Source organism: Lutjanus erythropterus, chromosome 7, assembly GCF_056507025.1.
Source record: "Lutjanus erythropterus isolate fLutEry1 chromosome 7, fLutEry1.hap2, whole genome shotgun sequence".
NCBI classification, from domain to species: Eukaryota; Metazoa; Chordata; class Actinopteri; order Lutjaniformes; family Lutjanidae; genus Lutjanus; species Lutjanus erythropterus.
Genome location: NC_139323.1, coordinates 39,647,813 through 39,674,398, shown reverse-complemented (window position 1 = coordinate 39,674,398; position 26,586 = coordinate 39,647,813). Strand labels below are relative to the sequence as shown.

The window sequence follows — 26,586 nt, the reverse complement described above, 5'->3', positions numbered from 1 at the left end:
TGATTAGAGCTGAGCTGTGAGTTATTTATATTCTGCATTTATAAGCAGAAGGCAAAATGTCAGGCATAATAAGCAGCGTACAAACATTTAATAAATGGCTTATAACACACACATTTGTAAGAGTTTATAAATGTGTTTAATTTGTCATAAATTACAACCTGTCCTATGAAGGAGGAATATGAGGAGGAATTAGGAGGGATTATATAAGTAAAATGAAGTTGTGTAAAACAGCTTCGTGGCAGTGTGGGTTTACCTTTGACGTAGACGAAGCCCAGTGACTTGATGGTTCCCACATTGTTTTCTGCCACACAGGTGTAAGTGCCAGACTCGTCTTTGCTCACTCTCTCTATCACCAGTTCACTGTGGCCGTTCATATGATCATAGTGAACTAAAGTGTTAACAAAAGGCAGGAAAAGACAGTAAGACAAAAACAGTTTAAGTCTTTATTCTAAGATATGACACACAGCTACATTTGATTTTTCAGTGAATGCTCCTTGATATTAAACCGTCTCCTAAACAGTGGGGATCTTGCCGTTTACCTGGGATGATGTTGTTGTTGAAGGCCCACGTGATTCTGGGTGGGGGGCTGCCACTGACTCCACAGGTCAGCAGGAGGCGCTCTCCCTTGTTGAGGGCCACGTCTCCGAGCAGCTCAGTGAAGACGGGGTGAGTATGGACGGACAGGGACACTGTCCGGCTGTCCTGTCCGACTTCATTTGTCGCTACGCAGGTATAACTGCCTGCATCCTCAGGCTGGAAGAGAGGGAGGGGAGATGAGAGGAGTGGGAGGCAGAAAACAAATTTAATACAAGCCAGTTAAACTTTCTTGCAATCTACAGACAAAAACAAACAGAAAGATAAAGTGTTTTAAAGATAATCAGAGTTTGTCTTTGTTTCCCTTACCTGAGCGATGTCTATGATCAACTCTCCAGAGGGCAGGACTGTGTACTCCCCTGTGCTTTCAACAAGAGGATTACCGTCCTTCTCCCAGGACACGCCGGGCTGAGGGACCCCCTCCGCCACACACACCAGCTGAGCCTGACTGTTTTCCACCACTGCTACATCCTGCTCTCCACCACGTATGGAAGGTGGGACTGCAAAGATCAGGGAGTTCATTTTTCATTATCACATTCATTTTAAAACATCTGGGGCGCTGGCAGCCCAGTGGTTTAAAACACTACATTGACTGAGACGTACTCTGCACGGTGAGGCTCATCTCGAGGCTGACGGTGCCCGCTGCATTGGCAGCGGTGCATGTGTATCGTCCGGTATCGCTTGGCTGGATGAATGCGATGTGCAGGGATCCTGAACTGAGCACCCGCTGGCGCACAGACTCGCTGAGTGGCTGCCCGTCTTTGTGCCATGTGACGGAGGGGGGAGGGGAGCCGTCAGCTTGGCACTGCAGCGTCACAGAGGAGTCCACAGGAGCCAGGTACGTCTGAGTCTCTGAGCTGATAACAGGAGGGACTGCAGGACGCAGCAAACAAAAACAACACAACAAGTCAAAACTATGAGTCTATGAGTGTAATAAGTTTGATGTTGCAACATTTTTTTTTTTTTACAACAGCAGCATTTAACACGGTGCTATTGTATCAGAAAACAGTAGATTATTTTTTCTTTAATATATGTTCATGTACTGTGTGGTAGGTCTTTAGTCATAACCCTACATAGGGGTACCATGTAACATTAACGAAAAAAGTCGTTATATATGTCTATTGTTTTCAGTGCTTTACAATTTCAGTCCATGTAATGTCTCAAAAATAGTGTTTTTTTCTAAATTAACATCAGCGTCTTAAAGAATTATTCTCTTTCTAACCAAAATAATTTTACACATAGCCATTCATAAAATACATGACACGCAGTCTCATTTTGGTTAATGCAACATACACATTTCTAATCAATATCGCCTGAATTTTGCACCTGGTTTACAGGATTAATCAAGTCCTCTGACATTTTCAAATCTGGAAATCTCTGTTTTTCTTATATGCATGTAGACAACTGCTGAATCTTGCATGATATGTCTGTTAATAAAGTGTTTTGCTCTACCTTGTACTCTGAGTTTGGTCTTGCCCAGCGCAGTTCCTGCAGGGTTCTGAGCCACGCAGATGTACGTTCCAGAGTCCGACACAGAGGCCTTAGAGATCTGCAGACTTCCATTAGGCAGCACTGTGAAACCTCCGCCTGGCATGAGGAAAGAAACATAATGTTATAACTGTCTGTTTATGATTACAGACACACACACACAGACAGGATTAATTACCCGTAGTGGGTATATTGATGCCCTCCTTCTGCCAGGTGATGGTGGGTCTGGGTGAGCCTGTGGCCCTGCAGGGCAGAGTGATGGGGTTATTCAGGATCACATCCAGGGTGGGCGGGTGAGACTGGATCGCTGGGAGCTCTGAGGAGAGGGACGAGAAAGAGCGATGCTGATATCAACTGCACTGAATGATGAAATAATTGGTAGAAGAATCCACACCTATGATATGAAAAGTAATGACAATGATATTGTGTCTCAGGATGTTCTTACCCTGCACCGTGAGCTGCACGTGGCGGTGGGTGGAGCCTGCAGCGTTCCTGGCCGTGCATGAGTATCGTCCTGCATGACTGAGCTCAGCTGAGGTGATTTCAACTGGACCTGAGATCACACAGATCAACATCATTAATAAAGCTTATCAGTGATGACAACTGTTGATTAAAATGCATCCTGTACCCACAGCAATCAATATATATAGTCTCTTTGTTTATTTTCCCAGCTGTTTATATTAAATTTCAAGAGTAAAGGATTAGACTTATACAGCTATGAATGACAAACATAATGACAGGATTGTTTCATTTCAAGTATTGAAAGAGTTTTGGTTTACATGAGTTAGATGAGTAGATAAACAGCTGACTATGTTGAAAATGGAGCATTTTTCAATGAATGTTTTAAATTCAATAATATTCATAACTTTGAAACATTTAAAATTAAGCGTTTTCCAAACTTTTAAGTATTTTGGAGGCAGTTTTTGCTCTCCTGGATTCTATCTGCAGTAATAAAAGTCTGACCTGTAGGCAGGATGCTGTAGCCCTGTCCCTCTGCAGAAAGCTTCATGCCATCTTTGCTCCAGTGGATTGTGGGCTCTGGGACGCCAGATGCAGTACATGCGATGACCACTGGGGACAGTCTGGTCACAACAAGCTCTGTGGGTTCGTCTGCTATAGACGGAGGAACTGTAAGGACATAAGTTACAACACGTGAGGGAAAATATCTGATCTTGAGGGCTGATCTCTTTAGAAATTAAAGGGTTACAACCGAAAGATTGAGCACATCATGATAAAACATCACTTTTAGTGAGAAGTATCAATGGATGCTGTGTTACTCACCGTGGACAGTGAGGCTGATGGATCTGGAGTCTTCTCCTGCCTCATTAGACGCCACACACTCATACACTGCTGTGTCCTCCACTGTGGGTGCTATCACGACCAGGGAGCCTGATGATAGTAATCTGTAAATAAGAATAAAATTAGTATCTGAGACGACTGTCACCCTTTAAATATGGTTAAAAATTAACCTTGCAATAAATCGTTCAATCAATATTAATTTGGTCTAAGCTGAGTGTTTATAATGTCTCTTAAGTTCCAGTTTGTCTTTTTGTTTTTAATCTTAAATGAGAGAACAGAGAGGGAGAAAACCTGGATCAACCTGTACATATTCTGGTTTTGGTCAGTATTGATGGTTCGACCATTTTTCATCCAGCTGACGGTGGGTTTGGGTATGCCGGTGGCCTCGCAGGACAAGGTGGTCTGAACGTTGACCGTAACCGTCACGTTAGTGCGCCCGTCAGCGATGGAAGGAGGGACTGAAAGATGAGAAGTGAGAATCAGAAAATTACTGTGTGACTGTGGCTGTGGTTGATTGAGAAAGTATTGATGTGTTTTTTTTATGCACATATCAACAATACAACCCACCGTATACTTGCAGATCCACTCTCTTGCGTTGCGTCCCAGCCTGATTTGTTGCCATGCACAGGTAGCGGCCAGTGTCAGTCACCTGAGCAGAGTGGATGTGTAATGATCCATCTTCTGAAAATGTGTATCTGCACACAAACAGGGTAAGTTGCAGCATTGAGGAAATGCTAATAATTCAATATCAAATCTACTTCAATTTAAAGCACTGGTTCCTAACCTGGGGGTCCCGACCCCCTTAGAGGTCACAGAATCTTTATGGGGGTTTGCGAAGTAAATATAAGAAAACTTTACGATATAAACTTATGAATAACTGGAAAAAAGAAGCACATTAAGTATGTAGGATTACTAAAAATTAAAAAACACATAATACTGACAGAGACTGGTATAAAAAGTTCCTTAAAATATCAGGAATATTCAGCTGCAATATTCACAGGAAATAATCTGCTCAAAATTCATTCAAATTGCGTCTTCTACACAAACCTTGGGTTGTTTCCAGCCAATATGGCACCATGTTTCCTCCAGGTTACGCGAGGCGGTGGCACTCCACTAACGATACACTCGAGCACAGCTGGTTTATTGATGTGCACTGACACTGTCAGGGAGCCTTCTTTTATAGTTGGGGCCACTGAAGGGACAGGAGGGAGATACATTACTTGTTTCTAGCTGGGTAAAAAATTCAGCTCTATAACTAATTAAGGAACTGGAGAATTCTCCTCCCTTCAGCTCTATAAAAAGCATATACAGTATCTCTATATGTACATGAGTTGTAGATAACAGCTGTAAATGTACCATTGACAGCCAGGTTAAACTGTCGCGTGGTCTTGCCAGCAATGTTGCTGGCCACACAGGTATACTGAGCTGCATCGCTGAGCTCAGCCAGGTTGATCTGTAAGTAGCGGCCAGCAGACAGAATACGCACACGGGCAGAGGTCTGCAGAAAAATAAAAAGAAGTCCGTGAATACATTTCAGGAGAAGTCACTGTATTGTGTGGATGTTTGTTAATATGTCTGATTTCTGACCTGCAGTGGTTGGCCATCTTTGAGCCAGGTCAGAGTTGGAGGTGGAACAGCGTCAGACTTGCACTCCAGAGTCACCTGTCTGTTCTGCAGCACGGACACGTCCTGAGGTGTGCTCTCCCCGGCAATGTTAGGAGGGACTGTAACGGGAAAACCAGAACGAGACGTCACATGGATTTTACATAAATCTGATTCTAATTCTGTACAGTGCACACTGCACTGTATCCTGACAATCTGTGTTACCCACCATGAATTCGAACCAGAAACTCCTTGTCATCATCTCCTGCTGGACTGTTGGCTAAGCAGCTGTATCTGCCTGTATCCTCCAACTGAGAACAAAAACGTGATAAAGTAAGAAAACAATGGAGAAAGACTTTAAATATACAAAATATAATGAAAGCATGTTTTTACTGTTTTTATAGACAAGAGAAACTGAATTTAATATATGAGAAATGGGATTTCGCTGCAACAATCCCTGGTCCCTGACCTGTGCTGAGGCCACACGGAGCACCTCTCCTCCCCGCAGGAGGCGCAGGCTGTCTGTCTGTGGGAGCGGCCGTCCATCTTTCAGCCAGGTCAGAGAGGGTGTAGGAATACCTGAGGCCTCACACTGAAGCTCCAGGACATTATTAACCACAACAGACACTTCAGCTGGCACATCAGAGCCCTTGATGCGTGGAGGGTCTGAGAAGGAAAAAAAAAATTTACTCATCCTTGAATCAAAATCTGAGGCTGGAGAATAAGAGCTACAATCTGATTTTACTCACCCAGAACTTTCAGGTTGAAGTGGCGGCTAGCTTGACCAGCAGTGTTGTTAGCCACGCAGGTGTAGCGTCCTGTATCATTGACCTGAGCCTGGATGATCTGCAGAGTGGTGTTCAGGTTGAGGAACTTGAGGTGGGGGTCAGGAATTAAAGGCTGCCCCTCTTTGAGCCAGGACACAGTGGGGGTCGGGGTCCCATCAGCAACACATAGCAGTGAGGCCAAGTTTCCTCTGACTACAGTCACATCCTCTGTGCTCCCTGCTCCATCCAGACCGGGAGGGACTGAGGACAGTGATAAAACACACACTTTATTATTATTCATTGCTGAACAGTGCTCTCAGAATGATGTCTGGTTTTCTAAGCGAGTAAAGTTTTCAGACTCACCATGCACCTGTAAGTTATACTGCCTGTTGTCCACTCCTGCTCTGTTTGATGCGACGCAGGTGTAAGTGCCACTGTCAGACACCTGGGTTCTAGTAATCCTAACAGATGCAAAAGTATCCTGTTATATTATAACTCTTTAAAGGTGTAAAACAACCAACAAACATTTTTGTAACCTTGTTGAATGAAAACAGTTGAGACTGATAGACTGTTTTAGACAAACTTTTAGAATTAAGTCAAGTCAAATTTTAGTTTAGTAGCTCAAAAACCACAAATCATAATTTGCCACAGGGGTCTTTATGATCTGTACAGTGTATGACAACCCTGTGGACTTAAACTTTTAATGCAGGTAAGGGAAAAACTACTTAAAAAAAACTTTTAACTGAGAAAAAAATGGAAGAAACTTCCACAGAAGATCCACAGAAGAGAGATCAGTGAACACTTTTTTTGGTTGGTATAGGAGTAAAAGACAAATTCAACCCATGAAACACAAGCTTCAGGGTTAATTTCTAAACCACATGAGATCACCTAGTAAGATCACCTTAGTACCATGTGAATAGAGCTTAACAGCCTAATATAATACACTGCTTTGCAGTAATTTCATCTTATGTGTGGGTGTTAAGCGTTTTCCCTCACATAAGATGTACAAGAAGTTGTTCTTAATGTAGCACCACATGTTAGAAACTCTTCTTGAGCCCTGTCCACTGACCTACCGGAGCACCTGTCCAGCAGAGAGAAGCCGTATGTGCGAGGACACCGGCAGAGGAAGGCCGTTCCTCAGCCAGTTGAGCTGCGGTGGAGGAGAGCCTGTAGCAACGCACTCGATGTTGACAGAACTGTCCAGAACTGTGGTCAGCTGCTCAACTGCGTCACTGTTGCCGTCTATCACAGGAGGCACTGAAAAAGTAAAAAAAAACTCCTCGTGTCATCGTACTGTTTGTACTGGGCGACACATGAAAGAAAAAAAAGAATGAAACCCACCATAAACATTCAGATTGAATATCCTGTCTTCTTCTCCTGCAGTGTTGGTGGCCACACAGGTGTACTTTCCACTGTCAGTGGTGTGAGCTCCAGTCACAGTGAGTGTGGTGCCATCTGGACTGATCCTGAACACAAAAGGCAGCATCACATCATCATTATAACATCACTCACCTGCTGAAAAATCCCACATTTTCTTCTTCTTCTTTTTTTTTTTTTTACCTGAGCCCTGCGCTCCTCGTGTTGTTGATGACTTCCCCGTCCTTCAACCACTGGATGGTTGGAGTCGGCGTTCCTCTGGCTCGACAGACCAGCTGGATGCTATCATTTAGTAGGACCCCCATTTCACTGGGCAGCTCTGATCCAGAGATACTGGGAGGGACTAAGAGAGAAGTACTGGTCTTGAACGCCATGAGAAACCATTAGCTGGTAAAGACATGTACTTGTGTGATAACATATAAGCTTGACGAACAATATCACATTTATTTAATTTGATTTCAAGAAAAGTTATAATTTTTTTATAGGGACTGAAGCTCTGCATGTGCACGTACCTTGTATGGTGAGATGGTAGCTTTTGCGCGCCTTTCCCTCCACGTTGGAGGCCACACATGTGTAAGTGCCACTGTCAGAAAGCTGTGACCGAGCAATCTGCAGCTTACTTCCTCCTGAGAAGATGTGCATCTCCAGAGACTCTGAGTTCTCTAAAGAAATACGAAGTTCAAAGTTTGGTATAAATAAAACGACACTGACAAACCAAACATTACCCTGTTTCCCTTTGCCTCATCGTCGCTTCCTAATGTTTTCATCCTGCGCAAAGATAGCGGTGAAAAATCACGGTGTACCTATGGGTCGTCCATTCTTCAACCAAGCGAGGCTGGGAGGAGGGATTCCAGTAGCATCACAGGCAAATGTTACTGGGTTACTGATGGTTTCCACAACCCTCTCCTCTGCTGGGCCGTCGATACTGGGAGGTACTGAAGAGAGAGAGAGAGATTTTTCTTTAATATTATATTGCAAGTATGAATTTTCAGATTTTTGAATAAATGAATGTTCTACCATAGATATTCAGGTGGAAGTTCTTGTCCACTTGTCCAGCAACATTGGTGGCCTTGCAGACATATTGTCCAGTATCAGACACCTGAGGAACAGAGGAGACATATAAGGAATATGTCAAAAAAAACCAAAACAAAACAAAGCAACAAAGGCATTAAAACAATAGTCAGTTGGTTATCAAAAACAGTGAAATGTACAAAAAGTGAGTTAATCCTGTGGAAGCAGAGCTATGACAGGTAATAACACCCTGATCTAAATACCTTTAAGCTGACTTTAACTCCTACTCCAAACTAAGGAAAAGCTTAATCCAGCTTTACATCTACAGCGTATCTGATTAGCAATATCCAATAATTAGCAGCATGCCTGGTATGGAGGAATACAGCCACTCAGTGTAGGCTTCCCTGCAGTTATGAGATTTTTTTTTTTTTTTTTTTTAAATCTTTGCAGGCAGCAGGATATATTTATTTATTTTACTTATTTTTTACAACAAAGACAAGAATGGCTCAAACTTTGATCAAAACAAAAAACAAAGAAAAAAAGAAATCTTTGTCCCCGCCACACTGTTTGACTTGACATTCAATCATTTAAAGATGCTGAAAATTCATGTCTTACCTCTGAGCCTTTGATCTGAAGCATCTGTCCGTCTGCCAAGATGCGCAGGTTGGCTGATTCTGTCACCACCCGGCCGTTCTTGTACCAGGTGATGGTGGGAGGAGGTACAGCGTTGGACTCACACTCCAGAGTTACTGATTTACCGACGAGGACGTTCACCACCACGGGAGAGTCCCCACTGCTGTCCCGGATACTCGGAGGAACTGAAAGGAAGAGCAGAGAAGAAAACATCTACCGTCAGTTAAAGATTAAAGTCAAGTGCTCAGTTTTCAGTACACACAGTATGGATGGGAACTGACCAAAGACTGTGAGGGAGATGTGTTTGTAAGCCTCTCCTGCTGCGTTCATGGCCACACAGCTGTACTTTCCTCCGTCGGATACTTTTGCTTTCAGAATCTGCAGCGTACGGCCACCTGAGGGCACAAACGGACACACAGACTCATTCAGAATCTACTATGATTAAGTAGTTTGCTGTTGGTCATATCCAGTTATTATTATTCCGATGCAAAATGTGACCCGAGTTCACAGAACCTGGCATGATGAGTGCATTGGCGTTGGCCTGAATGGGCCCCCTGTCGTTGAGCCAGCTCAAGGTGGGAGGGGGGAAACCAGTGGCCTCGCAAGAGAGAGACACAAAGTTGTTCACCACCACAGTCACAGTCTCGGGACTCAGGCCGATAATGGTGGGAGGCACTGAAAGGAAAAAACATTCAGTATAGGACACAGCATTTTAGAGTGCAGAAATAATAGATTTAACACTTTAACTTTAACAGTGCTTTTCTACAACACATCTTATCTTTTTATCTAATTTATTTTTTCACATAAAATGATGTAATTTAATGTTTCACATGTGACTCACCATGGACATTAAGGTTGAAGGATTTTTCTGCACTTCCAGCCACGTTGTCAGCCACACACACGTATCGCCCAGTGTCAGACACCTGAGCCGTCAACACCTGATGGTCGGGAAAGATGGAGAAATATAGAATCAAGTGAGAACACGCGCAAATGTAAATGTCTGTAATATCCGATTTATCCGAACCTTACAAGCTTCTGTTTACATAAAAGTGGATGGACCCAAACTCAGCAGCGTTACTACAGTAAAAGCTTCATAAATTCCATAACTTTATTGCATGTACACTTTTCTTTCTGAGTTTTTCAATTTTAATTTCTTTTACTTTTCTTAGTTGTTACCTGGAGCGTTCGTCCATTGGACAGGATCCTGTGTGGCCCATCAGTGCCGATTGACAGGCCATCCTTAAACCAGGTGATCTTGGGGGCGGGGTTTCCGTCCACGTGACACTCCAGTTGGGTAGTTTTGTTGACTAGGACTGTGACCTCATCAGGCACATCGCCGTCTGCTCCTCGTATGGTCGGGGGCACTGTTGTAGGATGGAAAATACGCGATGAGAAACTTTTCTCTTTTGTTAAACTGACTGATACTTGAGCCACAAAGAAAAGTGTTTTTACTCACATAAAACTCTGACATCATACTGAATGGAGTCTTCTCCTGCCTCGTTGACGGCCACGCACGTGTATCTGCCCGAGTCTTCAGCCTGCGCTCTGGGAATCTGTAACACCCGCCCACCTGAAAATAAAACTCATTAATAAGAACTCATACTCCGTCTTGGTCCTTCTTTCTATCTGTTCTTACGTGTATCTCACCTGGCAATATCAGAACTTTGTCATTGGAGGTCAGCAGTTGCCCGTCTTTGTACCAGGTGAGCGTTGGAGGGGGGACAGCGTTGGTCTCACAGTACAGAGAGACGGGATTGTTGAGAATCACATCTCGAACATCCCCACCAAAGCCTGGCGAGGACGTGGTATCACCATCTCCACCAGGCCTGTTGAAATTAGGTGGAACTGAATAAGGGGAAAAGAAAAGGAGGGAAAATGTTTACGTCCATCTTGGAGCATTTTTGGAAACGTTATTTTGAAGTGTGGCTGGAAACACAATTAGTATCAATCTCAAAGGATGCTGACTTTAACGTGAATGGAACGCTACATATTTTTGCAGTTCTTAACAAGTTTTGAAATACAGTTTTAGCATTTTAATAAAGTTAACACATCTGCATCAGTCAACCCAGTTCACCTTGTATATTTACATCAAAGTCCTTCTCATCCTCTCCAGCTATATTTGTGGCTACGCAGGTGTAGCGGCCGGTGTCTGACACCTGGGCGTGCTTGATCTGAACAATACGCCCGCTGGCTGTTATGGACACGTGGTCATCTGCCCGCAGGATCTGTGAAGGAAAAAAAAGCATGCGGAGGGAGATCAGAGCAGCTTTTACAGGCTATTTTCAAATACGCCACGTCCAGTGAAATCAAGTCAGATTCTCTACCTGTCCGTCCTTGTACCATTGCAGCGCAGGGGTAGGGAAGGCCTGAGCCGCACACTCCAGGGTCAGTGTGCTGTTGACTTTGATCTTGACCTCTTTGGGGGACAGTCCTTCCCCTGGGATATCATTCTTATTGATCTGAGGGGGGACTGGAGTCAAGATACGTGTTTTAGATTACACTGTCATTTGTGTATAGCGTACAGGACCATTTATTTATATCCCTTGAAACTCCTCATGTCAATTTTGAGGTCAGTAAATTAGCTTTTAGCTTTTTTGCACAAAACAAATGGAACGAATTACAAGAGGTACTGGAATTCGACAGGTATGTATCAGTAGATCCTTATGATTGTGTGAGATCATACAGTTCTTGTACAGTGTTCCTGCTTTGCTTGACTCATTGACATGGTTATTATTTATTGTTTTTATTAGGCCTTTTTTCTATTTCATTATTTTTGTTGTTGTATATCCGTATTGTCAGACTTGACAGATTTGCCATATTTAAAAGTTTAAACCGTACACTGCTTTTCTTACAGCATGTTTGCAAAGATGCAGAAATCTCACCATAAACCTTGACCTCATAGTGCTTCAGTGTCTCTCCAGCCTCATTAGTGGCCACGCAGGTATATCTCCCAGCATCCTCTTCTTTAGCATTGAGAATCTGCAGTGTTCGCCCACCTGTGAAAGCATTGGAATGACGTAAACGTCGAAGAATTTACCATACTGCTTCAATCTACTGCTACATGCATGTGATCTCGTAACCTGGAAGGACTCGGACGTTGCGGCTGGACTCAAACGGAGTGCCGTCCTTGAACCAGGTGATGAGGGCGGGAGGGTAGGACTGGACTTCACACACCAGAGAGGTCGGACTGCTCAGCGTGACTGTCACCTCCTCCGAAGAACCGTCGGGACCTGAGCCAGCAATGGTCGGAGAAACTGGCCAAAAAAAACGAGACGTGCAGAGCAAACAAAATAAAACATCACTTAAATTCATTCATTCATTCTAGAAATGATTGCCAGCAGATTCAAATGAGTTGTGTTCGTACCCAGGACGTTGAGGTTGAAGTGCCGGCTGCGATCTCCTGCACTGTTTGATGCCAGACAGCTGTACCTGCCTGTGTCTGCAACCTGGGCCCCAGAGATCTGGAGGAAACGGCCGTGAGACAAAACTTGGTGGCGTCTGTCAGGCACCAACAGCTGCCCATCCTTCAGCCATTTAATCTCTGGCACAGGGTTACCTGGGAAATCATCAGGTGGGGTTAACAGAGTAGCAGTATACAAAGATTGCCATGTATTAAATGGATTGTAATTATGGATTGATCAAGCAGAGCATGTAATCTAGTGTGGAGATGTACAGATGATACAGAGATGTAATATGTGAATTACCTGATGCCTCACAGGTGAGAGTGATGTTGTGTTTCTCCTTGACTTTGGTGTCCGCCACAGTTCCCTCGTCGACGATGCTTGGTGGAACTGTTGAATTAGACTAAAAATCAATCACAGTCTCCCCGTTCATTAAAAAGCTTTCACAGAGAAATACATTTCAATTATTTTAATTAGCATAAATTGGACATCTTTATTTTTATACTTCCACTTTACCTCACAGCATTTTAACAAAAGGAAAACAAAAAAATTCAACAACTTTGCACAATCGTCTAATGCATGTAGCATCCTATTTGTCATCTATCTACGTCTCTTCAGATTTATGTTAAATTAAATTAAAGTACCCATAAATGTAACAAATGTTCACTGACATAGACCTTTAAATCTGATCTAGACATCTTCATTCAGTGCGAGTCGTTTATTATTTCATTACCGAGGATGTCGAGGTCAAAGTTCTTCCTTTCCTCTCCGGCGCTGTTAGAGACGATACAGGTGTACCTCCCAGCATCCTCCACTGCAGCATGCATCAGACGCAGGCTCCGGCCGCCTGCAGATTGAACAGGCCGATTATTCAATTATCATAATTTATCTATTGTCATCGTGGAATGCGTTTAAAGGCTATGTCAGCACAAACCCGCCCTTCTTCACGAAACAACCCGATGTCGTGTAAACAACACTTTTAAGCCTGTGAAAAGTGAATAACCCCTCTTTGAAAAGATCAATTACTGGAAAGAATTTAGACTCTGACACTCACAGCTGTTAAAACACTTACAAACCAATTTAATGAGATTCAAGACTGATGGCATCTGTCTTTAAAAATGACCTCGTCACTTGTTTTCTAGTGAGATTCTCACAAACCCTGTTGAGACAGACTATAACAGAATGTGAATTCTGCAGTGCACTGAATTACACACCTCTGACATGAACCCACCCCTCTGACCACTAGTCTAGTCATGGTCAACTTTTTCTGAAAAGCTCCTTTCATTTGGTTGCCAAATAATCTCCCATTATGCTGAACTCATGTCCAAAATGTACATAAGTTAAAAACCGAATGGACCACCGTGGCAGACTGTGGTACTTTTAGTTTCTGATTATGCTTAACTGCCGGGGCCACGGTTTAAATCGGACACACTCAATACATCTTGTTAAATGTTTAAAAACACAATTCAAAGCAGTTGCTCCTGTTTGTCTTGTTTCACAAATCTCCATCTGTTGTGTTTGGCCCCAGCTGCGATGATCCTATTACATGGAATTACTGGTGATGTATTGCAACTGCTTGGCCTCTGAAACCCAGCTAGGAAGCAAAATAGTTCCAGTTACTCCTCTGAAAATTTAGACTCATTCATATTGTTTCTGACTTGCTCTCCTTAAGTCTGCTTCTATGTGAATGGGACACGAAACTATGACAGAATTTTATAAACATTTGAAGATACCTGACATGATATACGCTGCGTGAAAGCCAAAAACCTAGTCTGAATTTGAAATACTGCACATTTTGAGGGTTTTATAAAAGCACAAAAAGTCAAACAGGAACTCACCGGAGAGGACGCGCACTGAGCTGGAAGCTTTGATTGGCCGACCGTCCTTCAGCCAGGTGATGGCAGGAAGAGGGATACCAGAGGCCTCGCAGCTCAGAGCAACTGGGTTCTTAACGACAACGCTCACATTTTCTGGCACCTCCACCTGACCTATTATACTGGGTGGGACTGAGTGAGAGGGGAGGGGATGAAGGAATGAGGGACAAAAAGAAAATCTAAGACTTTGAGATGTTCTCCAAATTGAAGACTGACGAGGACAAGACAAGCAAATGTTATAAATTAAAGCAAAAAAAAAAACAACTTCAGATAATTCATACCATGTACACTGATGTCATGTTTGCTGTCAGCCTGTCCCGCCACGTTAACAGCGATGCAGGTGTAGCGCCCCGTGTCTGACACCTTCGCGTCTTTAATCTGCAACAGCCTCCCCTCGTTCAGGACCTTGGCACCGTGCTGACCCGTGATAGGCCGCCCATCTTTCAGCCACGTGACCGCCGGCCGTGGGACGCCCTCGGCAGCACACTGAAGGGTCACGTCGCCTCCTTTTGTCACAGCAACGTCATCGCTGTCGCCCTCGCTGCGTCTGATGGAAGGGCGGACTGAAGTGAGAAAAGCAAGTGAGTCGGTGCATCAAGACATACTAAACACTTATAGGACAGCCAACATATATTTAGTATCCTTTATATCTATGGGAACACATTATTTCATACTGTACAGTATGGATTTTAAATATTTGTTGCATAGATATATACACATCTGTGAAATTGTCAGTCACAATGTAAGTGGATCAAATTATCTGCATGATACTTGAGTCACTTTAAATGGACAATAGAAATTTGCAAATTTCATGATCTGGCAAAACCAGGCATCCCTTTGCTATCTTGCACTCAGTACATCCCCTGGGCGTCCTCTTTTACATGTAAAGAACATGACTTTTATTCACTTTCTTTTCCAGTGATAAAAGCCAAAATAACAGCAGAAATTAGGGTTGAAAGATATGGGAAAAAAAGTCACAGCAGTCTTACATTTAGAAATATGATTTGCTGGCCAGAGCATCTCTGTAGCACCACTATGCTTCATTTATAATGTTATGTTTTGACACATTTTTCCTCAATCAATAAGCTGCAGCTCCTAGGATCTGGATTTTGTGACTTTGATAACATTTCAGTTAACTGTTCAGCCCTAACAGAAGTGATTGTGATCATTAGATGTACACAGATTTACGGGGACACACGTACCATAAACCTGCAGGCTGTACTCCTTGGATGTGGTGCCGGCTGCACTGGAGGCTGTGCAGGTGTAGGAGGCTGAATCTGTCCTCTCAGCGCTGGAGATCTGCAGCTGACGACCTCCTGACAAAATCCTGAGCCGCTGGTCTGACTTTAACTCAGAACCTGGGAAACACACAAACCACAGGTTACCACAGGCTGTTCGAATATATTTGAACATTACACATGTAAATGCTTTTAACTTCTTAATGTGCGTCTATAAATGATCTGTGCATCTGTATATGTTTATTTCTGTAAACAGGTCTCTATTGTAATGCCACGCACATGGTATTCAGTACATCATGAAATATCCATATGTCATATTTCTCTTTCTCTTTGTTTGTGTATCTCTTTCTCTCACACACTCACCGTCCTTCCTCCAGGAGAGGCTGGGGGGCGGTATGCCGCTGGACTCACACACCAGAGTGATGAGACTTCCTTCAATCACAGTCAGAGGAGACACCTCCTCTGAGCCGCGGATACTGGGAGAAACTGTAATGACAACAAGACACCAAAAGGAGGCGCTCACATCTCATTCAAACTGCATGCTGGTGCATTTAACTCAGGTGAGAAGCAAAACCTAACAGCAAAACACTGCAGTGAGATTGTGAAATGTGAGAAACAATTGTAAGTAGATCCCCAGACAGAAACTTTACATAATTCTTTAAATAAAATGTCATGAATATAAGAACTAAAACCAAAATTCTGCCTGACCATTGCTGCTTTACAACTTAGTTCAATGTTTCACTTTTGTCAAATTTAACTTTAGAATCATTTTCTTAGCAAAAACAAACTTATTTTAATGAACAGAACAACAAACAAGCAGAGCCAGAAGTTGAGATAAACTCACCCCAGACATTGAGGTTATAGTTCTTCTCTGTTTTTCCAGCAACATTGGTGGCTTCACAGGAATACCTGCCTGAATCCTGCACCTGGGCGCTGTCGATCTAACAGTTAGAGTCACAGATAAATCATGAGACAACACAGACACTTTACACTCTGAACTCTCTCAGTCAAAAAAAACAGTCCAAAACAGTTTTATGATCTCTAACTCTGGCTGTACCTTGAGCACACTCCCATCCGCTGAGACCGTCAGACCAGGCTTCCTGAAGAGCGGGCGTCCATCTTTGCGCCAGGAGAGGGTTGGTGGAGGAATTGCATCGCTCTGGCAGTGCAGCTCCACCGGACGACCGAGCATCACTGTGGCGTTGACCTCCTCACCCTTGATGTTAGGTGGCACTGTGGCGGACATGAAGGCAGAGCCATGTATAAAAAATAATTTGAAGAATAAATAAGGAACGCATTCACAGTACTCACATGCTCTTTTAAATTAATTCCCCTTGAAAGTTTGCTAAGTCATTCTAAAATGCAGTAAACTCTTCATATTACCTCATCAGTGAACAGAATAATTGCTTCCTGAGATGCACGTGCTCTGTTAACTTGGGCATCTGGCGCTCTTTAAGTGCTAATTCTATTTTGGGCAATGACAGCACTGCTCAACCTTTTTAACATTTGTTTGTGGTATTAACAATCAGACTACCTTCATTTCCAAGACATTCATGAAATCTAATCTCCATGCAAATTGCTAACATGCACCGAGATGCATAATGACTCAGGAGCAAAGAAATTCCCACAAGAATGTTTTTGTTCCCCTGTGATTATCCTTCTTTGGTTATGATATTTAGACAGAGTACTGGTTTGTTGGCAACTTTGGTACAACAGTTTAAAAATGTCTCATGCATGATTTTGTTTTTCTTATTTGTCTTTTATATTATTTGTATTGTTCTTGCACAAAGCAATAAGAGGGAAATAAGAAAATCCTGGGTGGAATTCATGAAACGTGCGCTGACAGCCAGTGTTTGATCATAAATTGGACACACGTGCCAGGAAATTTGCAATTAGCATAAAGAACCAGCCCAATAAATCCATATAAGCAGAGTTAAGTGCCGTGTACAAACCACAAACCAACAGGCCACTGACATTTGATGAGTAATGTTGAGCTCAGAAAAAAAAGAAGAAAAGAAAGAAAAAGAAAAAAACTTTCCATCAGGCACGGACGAGTGTATTGGAACATCATCGCAGGCCACTGTGTTTAACATGTAATTCTGTGCATCACATTTTATTTTAATGTTTCTTTTTTTTTGAGAAAGAACAGACTCGGAGATGGACCCATCGTAAATTTCTTGTCCTACATCATTTTTAATATTCACAGCACAACACACAAGTTGGCTTATGGATCCAACTTATTTCTATTTATTTCAGTTTTTTCTTGTACATATATTTATTGATTTAGAAGTTTTTTATCCCACAAAACTAAAAAGAACAAAACATGCTTGACTTCAGTTCACCTACTCATGTCCCTCATACAAAGGGCATGTTGACATCCCCACACCCATCTCTACCACCCTTCCCACTCTTAACTGCACCCAGTCTGCCTTTCCTGCAACTGGTTCTTCTTCAGACCAGAGAATTAACTTCTGAATGCTGCATAACTAAAAACAGAAAATGAAATTAGGCAGGGCCAGATCATTTACACTAAATGCTTAACTTTCTTAAGAACTGTGCTTCCTAAGAATTGATGAATGCCACAAAACTTCTTGAATTGCTCACACAAGTTCAAATCTGTGAGTACGACTGATTCATCCATGAGGCCTTTTGTCTCTAATTGTCTCTGGACTCCTTAAATAGAACTTCAAGTACTTCAAGTTGCTATTTTGTTCATCTATGCTTCTATTCATCAGTGTTTTTTTTCTGGGACAGTTCCCCCTTTTTTGTTGAATCTATCCTCGTCTACAAAATAACTGCTGACCAGTTTCCCCTGCATTATGATTATTGGACAGACAGAGTGCGAGTCACTGGGGACGAACAGAAACAGGCTCTCAGGCTCTCAGTATTTGGCCAGACACAGGAAGCTGCTGGAGAATGGTAACAATTACCACAACAAATCTGCCTTTATTTGTCTGGACAAGCTCTTTTTGATCTTTCTGGGGACACGCACGTCATGATGTGGATGTTTGTATTCTGCATACATATGTTTAAACAGACATACAGGGACAGACACGCACAAGCACAAGCTTTTACAATCCCCCCATATGTAAACTACGTGTCTCCCATTACCTCAGTGACATTAGCTTTGATTAGATTTGTATAACAGCTGTTTTGCCGTCAAGCTCAGCTCTGTGCAGGAAACTGACAAGGTTTATTGGAAGGCTGTACTCAAATCAAACTTTCTCTACATGCACGTGTTTCGCTTAAGGCCTTTTTCAGATACTGTTGCAGCGTCTCAATGCATGTTTTGTGCAGGAAGAAGGAGAGGAACTGAGCGTAAGTACTGTTCGTTCTACAGCATCTGCCAACAACTCGCCTAATGAAGCTGATGTTTTACAACTACTTTAATACTAAAATTCATTCCAAAGCGTCCTGTTATTAAAAAACACTTTTCATCCAAGGTTTGACTTCATTTCTAATGTAGCGCTGCATTTTTTTAAGTCTGGGTAATGATTATAAAAGTTATGTCATTGTTGGCCGACGAAAGGCTCAATCTGTGATCCAGCAGTAACCCACCACCGAAAGTCAAAAAATATGACTGAAACCTACTCGGGCTGCAACTTACGTTCATATTTGATTAATCTGCTGGTTACTTTTTTCAATTAATGAATCGTCTTGTCTGTACAATGAAAAGAATGGTGCCAGAGAATAATCACTGAGCTGACTGTGACACATGTAAACATTTTTTTTGTCTGCCTAAACGTCCAAAACACAAAGATATTCGGTTTACTATCATACAAACAACAAAGACAAAGAAAAGTTGAACATTGTTATATTTGTAAGTCTGGAACCAGAGAATCTTTTGGCATTTTTGCTTGAAAAATGACTAAAACTATAAATCGATTTCATTTTTTGTTGTTTGGCTAAATGATTAATTGATTCATCACTGAAGCTAAAACCTGAATTATACAAATTTTAATATTCTGACTCATATTATCTCATATTTTCATGATGATTTGGCCTTTATTATACTGGAGAACTGTTGTACAACTTGTTTTAAAGGCAATTAACGACTATAACAACTATGAACTCACCGTAAACCCTCAGGTCGTACTCTCTCTGTTGTTCTCCTCCAGCGTTGACAGCCACGCAGGTGTACCTGCCTGTATCACTGACCAGTGCACTGCTCAGAGACAGCACTCTGCCGCCAGACAACACCTGACAGGGAGACAGAAACAGGTCAGAGACCAGAGCACAGCACACACACACATACAAATACACACAAACAGAGCTTCAAAAAACCTATATTAAAATTGTACTGTACTGTATTGTATTAATTTAAATTGTTTATTTATGGGTACCTCCATGCCATGTGATAGACTTGCCACAGGGCTGCCGTCTTTGAGCCATGTGAGGCTGGGCGGAGGAACGCCGGTGGCTTCACACTCCAGCCTGGCAGGTTCGTTCACCACCACTGTTACTGTACCACCTCGGCTGGAGATGACTGGAGGGACTGCAAAGAAAACGAAGGAAATGCAGGAGGAATAATTGCATGGATGCATGACATAAAGTCTGGCAATGTGGAATTGCTGGACAGGTTGGGTAGCTGAAGCTTATCTTAACTCTGTGCCGACAAACAGTCACTCACCGTACACCTGCAGGCTGTGGGATATCTCAGCAACCCCAGCCAGGTTTACCGCCACACATCTGTATATGCCAGCATCAGACAGCTGAGCCCGCTCGATCTCCAGCACCTGGCCGCGCTTCAGCATCGTCACCCCGGCTGCACTCGTCAGCGGTCGGCCGTCTTTGTACCATGTGATGGCTGAGGCACAAAGGTAATTCAAACTGTTTTACTTAAAGCAAACAATCCATGAAAATTACATTTATAAAGACATCAGAGAGCAAAATGAAATTAAACCAAACCAAAGATTGGAGTGCAGATACTGTGCAAAAATATTTTTAGCCTCGATTTCAAGAGTTTGGAGTTGGATCAGATCTCAGACCTTGTGTACATTTGTTCCAGATATGCAGTTAATAGAAACTAAAAGCTGCTTAATGTTGTGAAATGTTGTTGTTGTGACTTTAAATGCTGTTAAGTTTGCTGCTTTGATTTCTTAGTCTTGTGAAAGCTGTTGTATCGTGAATATGTCTTAAATTAAGCAGAGATGTTCTGTCTCCTGCCCAGCAACTACAAATTAAAATGAGGTTTGTAGCTAACTTTACTACAGTTAAGAAGCCGTGCATTGTCCCTGTCAAGTAAACAAATAAAATAAAGAAACACAAAATAAAATGTGTTGTTTAAACTCTCAGGACAGTAAGTAAAACACTTCCAGCTGAATTTGAAGAAGGGTTTGTAACACAGAAGCAGATCAGGAACATGTACTTTGGCCTATTTTACTGTTTAGTGCTTCATAAATAGAATTTACTGCAGTTGAAACGACTGCAGATGAAAACTCGCCATCTGTCTAACACTGGCGTATTTACAGAAGTGATGATTAATGTGCGTTGTCCCTATAAATAAAATAAATACGAATGAAACACTGTGTGACTATTTGTGTTGGGGAATTTTATCCTGGCATCGCCAGACTAATTCATAAATTTGAATTACTATCTGCCACAGTGAGTGAAAACAGTTCAACAGATTTGTCTGGTTCCCAGTTGTATTTATGTGTATTTACTTATTATTTATTTGTGTATAAACTTAGGACAATGGAGCTTGAAATAGATTTCTAAAACAACATTTTCACATGTAACATGGAGTCACTTTTATCAGATAGTTAGAACGAAACACCTGCTGTGAAATTCAGAAACGTCCCGTGAAAAGAGAGTTCAATTGCACTGGAATGTGACTCTTATCTGTACTGAAGCTGGAAAAAAAAGGCAGTGGGAAGAGAGTGAAGCTGCCTGAGGGGAATCATCTGAGATCGATTTTCTGCCGCTCATTTAGTGGTGAAAGATAAGGAAAGCAGCAGTGCAGCCAGTTTCAGCTCAGCAGTCGGGGAGAACGACGCCCCGGAGCCTGCGAGTGAACACAGCAGGACGGAGGAGGACGTTGGTGAGCCGTCTTACCAGGTAACGGGCTGCCTGTGGCCTTGCACTCGAGCTCAGTGGGAAAGCCTGACAGGATGGTCTGGTTGATGATCTCTCCAGAGTCGGGGATACTGGGAGGCTCTGAGTATTACACACACGAAGAACAATTCATCAGATGATATTCTCCTGTCTCCACCCAGTCCCCTGACGCAGGACGCAGAGAGGGAAATATATCTGACAGAAACCAGGTGATGGGTGAGACGAGAGAGAGCGAAGTGTGTATCTTTGCGTTACCATGGACACTGAGCCGTATGTGCTGTTGGGCTTCGCCAGCTGCATTGGTCGCCAGGCAGGTGTATTTCCCAGAATCCTCCAGCCTCGCCTCTGTGACCTTCAGCATTCTGCCTGCAGACTCCAGCTGTAACAGACAAACACACACACAATTCAGACCACTAACTATCTACTGTCCCAGTCACTTTGTGAATCTGGGACAGAAACATGTTGCTGTGACTAGTTTGACATATAATATATAATTTCTTGGGATTTCTCACATCCAAACAAAACAAAACTTGAGACAACTTAAAATTTCAAGGCAACTTTTCGGCCCAACTCAAACTTTTAAGTTTTGAAAAAAACTTCAAAAAGTTCTGCTGACCTACAATCTTTAGTTGAGATAATTTTCTTTGGTTCTTTAGATAAACTTGAATCTTTGAGTTTTTGCATTTCAGAAATTGGTCACAGTGAACTGCAAATCATTGTTTAGGTGCCTAGAAATTAAATGGTTTTAAGTGAAAATATTGAAATTTTAGCCATCACTCACTTTTAGGTCAATTAATTTGTTCAGTAATGTTTTATATACAATTTTTGGGGGATTCTAAAGCTCAAAGATTGAAGTTTATCTAAAGAAGAAAAATAAATTCTCTCAACAAAAGATGAGCAGTTGGTAACACTTTTTCAAAACTTGAGAATTTTGGTTGGACTCAAAACTCAATAATCTCCTGCAGTATTTTGCTTTGAAATTTTGAGTTTTCTCAACTTTTTCATTTTTACAGTCTAGTCATGTTCCTTCCTTAGTCTGACAAAGAATCAACTGTGACTTCTATTGCAAATCAAAAAACACCCCTAGCATTAAAATTGCAATGTTCAGTGACTTAATGTTGCCGCTTGCAGCCGGGAAATAAAACAGTGATCAATTTTTTTTCTTCGTGTTGGTTGGCAGAGGTTCAAATAGCCAATCATGCTGAAGCAAAACAGTGCGTGTGTTTTGTTTTGTGTGTTTGGTGCTGAAGCTGTGTCTACTCCAGACGTGTGTCATATCAGAATCAATTAATTAATATTCAGTCAGTCGGGGAACGAACCCTGAGGTGGCCCTGTGTTGTGTCGACAGGTCGGCCGTCTTTAAGCCAGGTGATGCTGGGAGGAGGGATGCCGCTGGAGATGCACTCCAGAGTGATGAGCTTGTGGAGAACCACTGAACGTTCAGAAGGCCCGGTGGTACGAATGGATGGAGGAACTGGATGGACGAAAAGGGTGGAGTTATTATCTTAAAAACGCTTTACATCAGCAAATTAAATATGGAGAAGACAGAGAGTTGTATTTACCCAAAGTGGGAGCGTCCCTGTGGCTTGCATTTAAAGCATAAATTACATTTTATTGCAATTGAAGGTACATGCACAAACTATCCACTATATTCATTTGCTGTCAGAAAACAGTTAATTTTTGCTACAAATCAAGAAAAGATTTTAATATTTTACCATGGACAACAACATTGAAGTCCCTCTCATGGTCTCCTGCTTCATTAGTGGCCACACACTGAAACCGAGCCGTGTCGGCGACCTGAGCGCGGGAAACGACCAGCCGTCGACCACTGGCCGCCACCCGCAGCCCCTCACCCTGTCTGACTGGTTTACCATCTTTATACCACCTGGAAAAAATAACCATTTATACAGTTAATATGAGTGTGTAGACGCGTGTGTGTTTCTATTTGTTTATCCGTATGCATGAGATCTCACGTGATGACAGGCGCAGGCGTTCCAGTGGCCTGACACTCCAGCTCCAGAGGACTGTTGACTATCACTGTGCTGTCTGTCACATCATCAGCTCCGTCGATGAAAGGAGGAACTAGGATTGGTAAAAAAAAACCTCTGTGATGTTTTGAAGCATTATTTGAATATGTAAAACTCTGACACAACCACAATACATTCACATGTAAATCTAAAATAGATTTTGTCATATTTAAGGCTGGAAAACCATGTCACAGGAAATTAAAGGGAGTTTTATCACTCTGAAACTCTTATTTTATCACTTTTATGTATTCTTTTTATCCTCTCTCTATTTGTGCCACTGATCGTACCAATAGAAAAGATCCCTAAAAAATTTAAGAGGAATGTAAAAATAAAATCTTCTCATCCTCTGGGATGTGCTGAACCAAATTTTCTGGTATTTGTGAGGAGTTCTTGTGAGCGTATGAGTCAGACATGCGGTCAGTCGTAGTGAAATGGCAGCTGTCTGTTTCCCATGTGGAATGCACACATGGTGCAGACAGCGACCGTCGGGAGGAGCTCAGGTTTCACACAAGTTGTCGTGGCCGAGTGGTTAAGGCGATGGACTAGAAATCCATTGGGGTCTCCCCGCGCAGGTTCGAATCCTGCCGACAACGGCACAACATTTTCCCAGCTATCTGTTAGAGCATAAACTAAACATGACAGGCTGTCGTTGTTGGAGTGATTAGGTTTGCTCATGAAGATTAAAGGACCCACGAGAGCGCAATGTGTCTGCAGAGGCGCCGTGCCATTAAGGGCAGATTTAGGTGATGTGAGATGGTTTCATTCCCCGAGGAAAGCACTGGTTTCTGCTCTGGTGTTTACTGATAAGGATTGGTAAAGAATTAAAGGCAGAAACAGTCTAAAAAATATAGAAATTTTATCTTAACAAGCCATAGAGACAGAGTGTTTTTTATAATAGCTTCTGATTCATGATGACAACTCAAGCCACATTGCCCTAAAGTAATAATAATAAAGATCATCTTTACAGAAAAAAAACATCAGCTTGTCCTGTCTCAACTTAAATTTAAAAGATAATAAAAATTTCATCTTCCTATTACAGAAGCAATTTCTAAACTCTTGGCTGTGTTTTATCCTCTCTCAGGCCTCGCATCTTAGAGCTGTAAACTTGATTCTTCAATCGGTACACTATCGGTACTCTGTTTTCAGAATACACACGAGACCGCCTGTATCCATGACGACAGCTGTCTCACTTCACTTGTCACTGGTTAGATAGAAACATTAACCATGTTGGTGGAGAGAGGAAACCACTTTTCTTCCCAGTTACTGGCACAACACAAAGATCTGAATCAATTTATCAAATTTAAAATTAATCATTGTGGCAGTCGATAGATATACCCCAGAATTAGGTTCAGGTCGAGGAAGTTTAAAGAGCGGCACTGTCATCACCATAAAGACCTATTGACTGTGGTGCTTCCATGTTTGCCAGTGATTTTAAATTAAGGACAGGGTCTATGCCATCCTAATTCAGGATTCCTAACTTTGGAAAATCCTCAGTTAAGGCGGTTCTGTCATATCTAAATTCGTAGCCTAAGATGAGTTAGGTTTTTCACTAAATGCAGTTGAGGATCATGTTTGAGTAATACTGGAAAATCCTAAAAGTCATCTAAACTGGGGTAAGAAAGGATTTCAGACCGAGGAAGTTTCTATAGTGAGGCCCCTGGACCAAGATCAGCAAATGTCCTTTCTCTTCGCAGCTATAAAACACTTGTAACTGGGTGGCCACTTAAGACAACAACCATGTATGAAGCCTTTCCTCTCTGATGTGTTTTATCTGGCACAGACTGAATCAAATGTTTGGCTTCTGTTTCTTTTGAACTTGCTGTTTTTGTGAGCAGTGGTTAACTAAACGCCGCACTTCTGTTTATATATTCTGCAGGAGACTAATCAATCTTTATTTTGATTAATGAGTTTGACTCAGAAATTAACTAGAATTGAAGACCAATCAAAGAAATCCATGTGGAAAGAATGGTGTGGTCAGGCCATGGCTTTAGACTAATAATATAATTTATTACCACAACATGTGTGCACACAAACACAAGCCAACCTCCTAGAAAAGTTAGATTTTACAAAATTTAAAAAGTACCATATGCATTTTTGGATGCATAGAGAGAGAGAGGCCACTTAGTTTTGCATGTTAGTGTTAGGACTGTGTGTACCAACTCAAGTTTTTATTTATTTTGTGCGTTTCATTACCTAAAACTCTGACGTCGTATTTGACCTCCTTCTCTCCAGCGATGCTCGTGGCCACGCAGACGTACCGCCCCGAGTCTGACACCGTGGCTGAGAGGATCTCTATTTTGCCGCCCTGCTCGAGAACACGGACACTTTCACCGTCACGCACAGGAACTCCATCCTTCAGCCAGGTGAGGGAGGGGGGAGGGTGTCCCCCAGCCTCACACTCCAGGATGAGAGGCTTACTGAGGACCACCTTCCTCTCGGTGGGCCCGTCATCGCCCCCTGCAATGGTCGGAGGCACTGAGGGGGAGAAATACGCATAAAAAAAGAAAGAGAACAAAAAGGAGGGTTAAAGCTTCGTGGACTTTTCTGCTTGACTGACATCTTATTTACATCTCACACTCAAAGCTTTCATCAGCCAACTATATGTAAAACTGCTTTATGCTTCAAGTCCTCCTCTCTCTATTCATTTTTGCGCTTTTCAAGGATCAAGGATTTTTTTTTTAAAGATTAAATTGTTTGCCAACTATCCACAGCTGTTTGAAATTACTCTTGAATGCTACAAATGCTTTGTGAGTGAAACCAAATGCCTTAAAGCTCTGATTAATAGTATAATAAGCTTCAGAGCTCAAAGGATTGCACACGCAGAGACAATGGAAGCTTAAGTTCACAGAGATGCTCATTTCCTACAATCTGAAAGCATGATTTAATGTCAAAATGTGCTCTAGATTTTCAAAATCACACAGTCAAGATGAGTTTCTAAAAGCTTTTTGTTTCAAGCTGACATACAGCACAGTGAAAAGGGAAATGGGTGAAGATTTGCACAGATGACTACAACAACTGCAGCTAATTACTCATCCTGAAGATGATAAATGGGCATTTGAACCCATTTATCATCTTGGGAAAGAAAGTGCAAAGAATAATAAGTTGTGTGCATCGAAGACACTCGCTGTCCTCAGTGTTTTTAAGTGAATCGTGTCCAAATTGGTTTATTTGTTCATAGTTCCTTAAAAAGAATCCTCTTTTTTTCATGAGATATATCAATT

At 42.2% G+C, this 26,586-nt stretch overlaps 1 protein-coding gene and 1 non-coding gene across 2 annotated transcripts in view; one reads left to right on the top strand and one right to left on the bottom strand.

The window, feature by feature from the left end:
• The window catches only part of hmcn1 (hemicentin 1), a 102,396-nt gene that overhangs the window by 11,113 nt on the left and 64,697 nt on the right, over window positions 1-26,586 (bottom strand). The window contains exons 32-84 of the mRNA XM_084723737.1: window positions 25,559-25,840; window positions 23,312-23,420; window positions 23,054-23,223; window positions 22,658-22,812; window positions 21,594-21,717; window positions 21,339-21,440; window positions 19,915-20,091; window positions 19,628-19,779; window positions 19,361-19,484; window positions 16,342-16,517; window positions 16,129-16,225; window positions 15,648-15,770; window positions 15,249-15,404; window positions 14,328-14,609; window positions 14,011-14,178; window positions 12,906-13,019; window positions 12,476-12,562; window positions 12,136-12,327; window positions 11,852-12,025; window positions 11,654-11,767; window positions 11,096-11,241; window positions 10,846-10,996; window positions 10,419-10,616; window positions 10,228-10,341; window positions 9,948-10,135; window positions 9,613-9,709; window positions 9,285-9,446; window positions 9,053-9,166; window positions 8,754-8,956; window positions 8,145-8,226; window positions 7,931-8,062; window positions 7,640-7,789; window positions 7,311-7,470; window positions 7,092-7,216; window positions 6,824-7,007; window positions 6,114-6,211; window positions 5,733-6,011; window positions 5,453-5,649; window positions 5,213-5,294; window positions 4,969-5,105; window positions 4,738-4,879; window positions 4,429-4,573; window positions 3,949-4,076; window positions 3,683-3,839; window positions 3,364-3,485; window positions 3,046-3,210; window positions 2,528-2,635; window positions 2,261-2,398; window positions 2,047-2,181; window positions 1,198-1,467; window positions 904-1,094; window positions 540-753; window positions 254-388 (exon numbers count right to left, since the gene is read on the bottom strand). Of these exons, the coding sequence (XP_084579863.1) occupies window positions 254-388; window positions 540-753; window positions 904-1,094; window positions 1,198-1,467; window positions 2,047-2,181; window positions 2,261-2,398; window positions 2,528-2,635; window positions 3,046-3,210; window positions 3,364-3,485; window positions 3,683-3,839; window positions 3,949-4,076; window positions 4,429-4,573; window positions 4,738-4,879; window positions 4,969-5,105; window positions 5,213-5,294; window positions 5,453-5,649; window positions 5,733-6,011; window positions 6,114-6,211; window positions 6,824-7,007; window positions 7,092-7,216; window positions 7,311-7,470; window positions 7,640-7,789; window positions 7,931-8,062; window positions 8,145-8,226; window positions 8,754-8,956; window positions 9,053-9,166; window positions 9,285-9,446; window positions 9,613-9,709; window positions 9,948-10,135; window positions 10,228-10,341; window positions 10,419-10,616; window positions 10,846-10,996; window positions 11,096-11,241; window positions 11,654-11,767; window positions 11,852-12,025; window positions 12,136-12,327; window positions 12,476-12,562; window positions 12,906-13,019; window positions 14,011-14,178; window positions 14,328-14,609; window positions 15,249-15,404; window positions 15,648-15,770; window positions 16,129-16,225; window positions 16,342-16,517; window positions 19,361-19,484; window positions 19,628-19,779; window positions 19,915-20,091; window positions 21,339-21,440; window positions 21,594-21,717; window positions 22,658-22,812; window positions 23,054-23,223; window positions 23,312-23,420; window positions 25,559-25,840 (8,127 nt within the window). The remainder of the gene's footprint in view (window positions 1-253; window positions 389-539; window positions 754-903; window positions 1,095-1,197; window positions 1,468-2,046; window positions 2,182-2,260; window positions 2,399-2,527; window positions 2,636-3,045; window positions 3,211-3,363; window positions 3,486-3,682; window positions 3,840-3,948; window positions 4,077-4,428; window positions 4,574-4,737; window positions 4,880-4,968; window positions 5,106-5,212; window positions 5,295-5,452; window positions 5,650-5,732; window positions 6,012-6,113; window positions 6,212-6,823; window positions 7,008-7,091; window positions 7,217-7,310; window positions 7,471-7,639; window positions 7,790-7,930; window positions 8,063-8,144; window positions 8,227-8,753; window positions 8,957-9,052; window positions 9,167-9,284; window positions 9,447-9,612; window positions 9,710-9,947; window positions 10,136-10,227; window positions 10,342-10,418; window positions 10,617-10,845; window positions 10,997-11,095; window positions 11,242-11,653; window positions 11,768-11,851; window positions 12,026-12,135; window positions 12,328-12,475; window positions 12,563-12,905; window positions 13,020-14,010; window positions 14,179-14,327; window positions 14,610-15,248; window positions 15,405-15,647; window positions 15,771-16,128; window positions 16,226-16,341; window positions 16,518-19,360; window positions 19,485-19,627; window positions 19,780-19,914; window positions 20,092-21,338; window positions 21,441-21,593; window positions 21,718-22,657; window positions 22,813-23,053; window positions 23,224-23,311; window positions 23,421-25,558; window positions 25,841-26,586) is intronic.
• Window positions 23,877-23,958, top strand: trnas-aga (transfer RNA serine (anticodon AGA)). Its single transcript has one exon. It is a non-coding gene; the product is annotated as a tRNA-Ser (tRNA).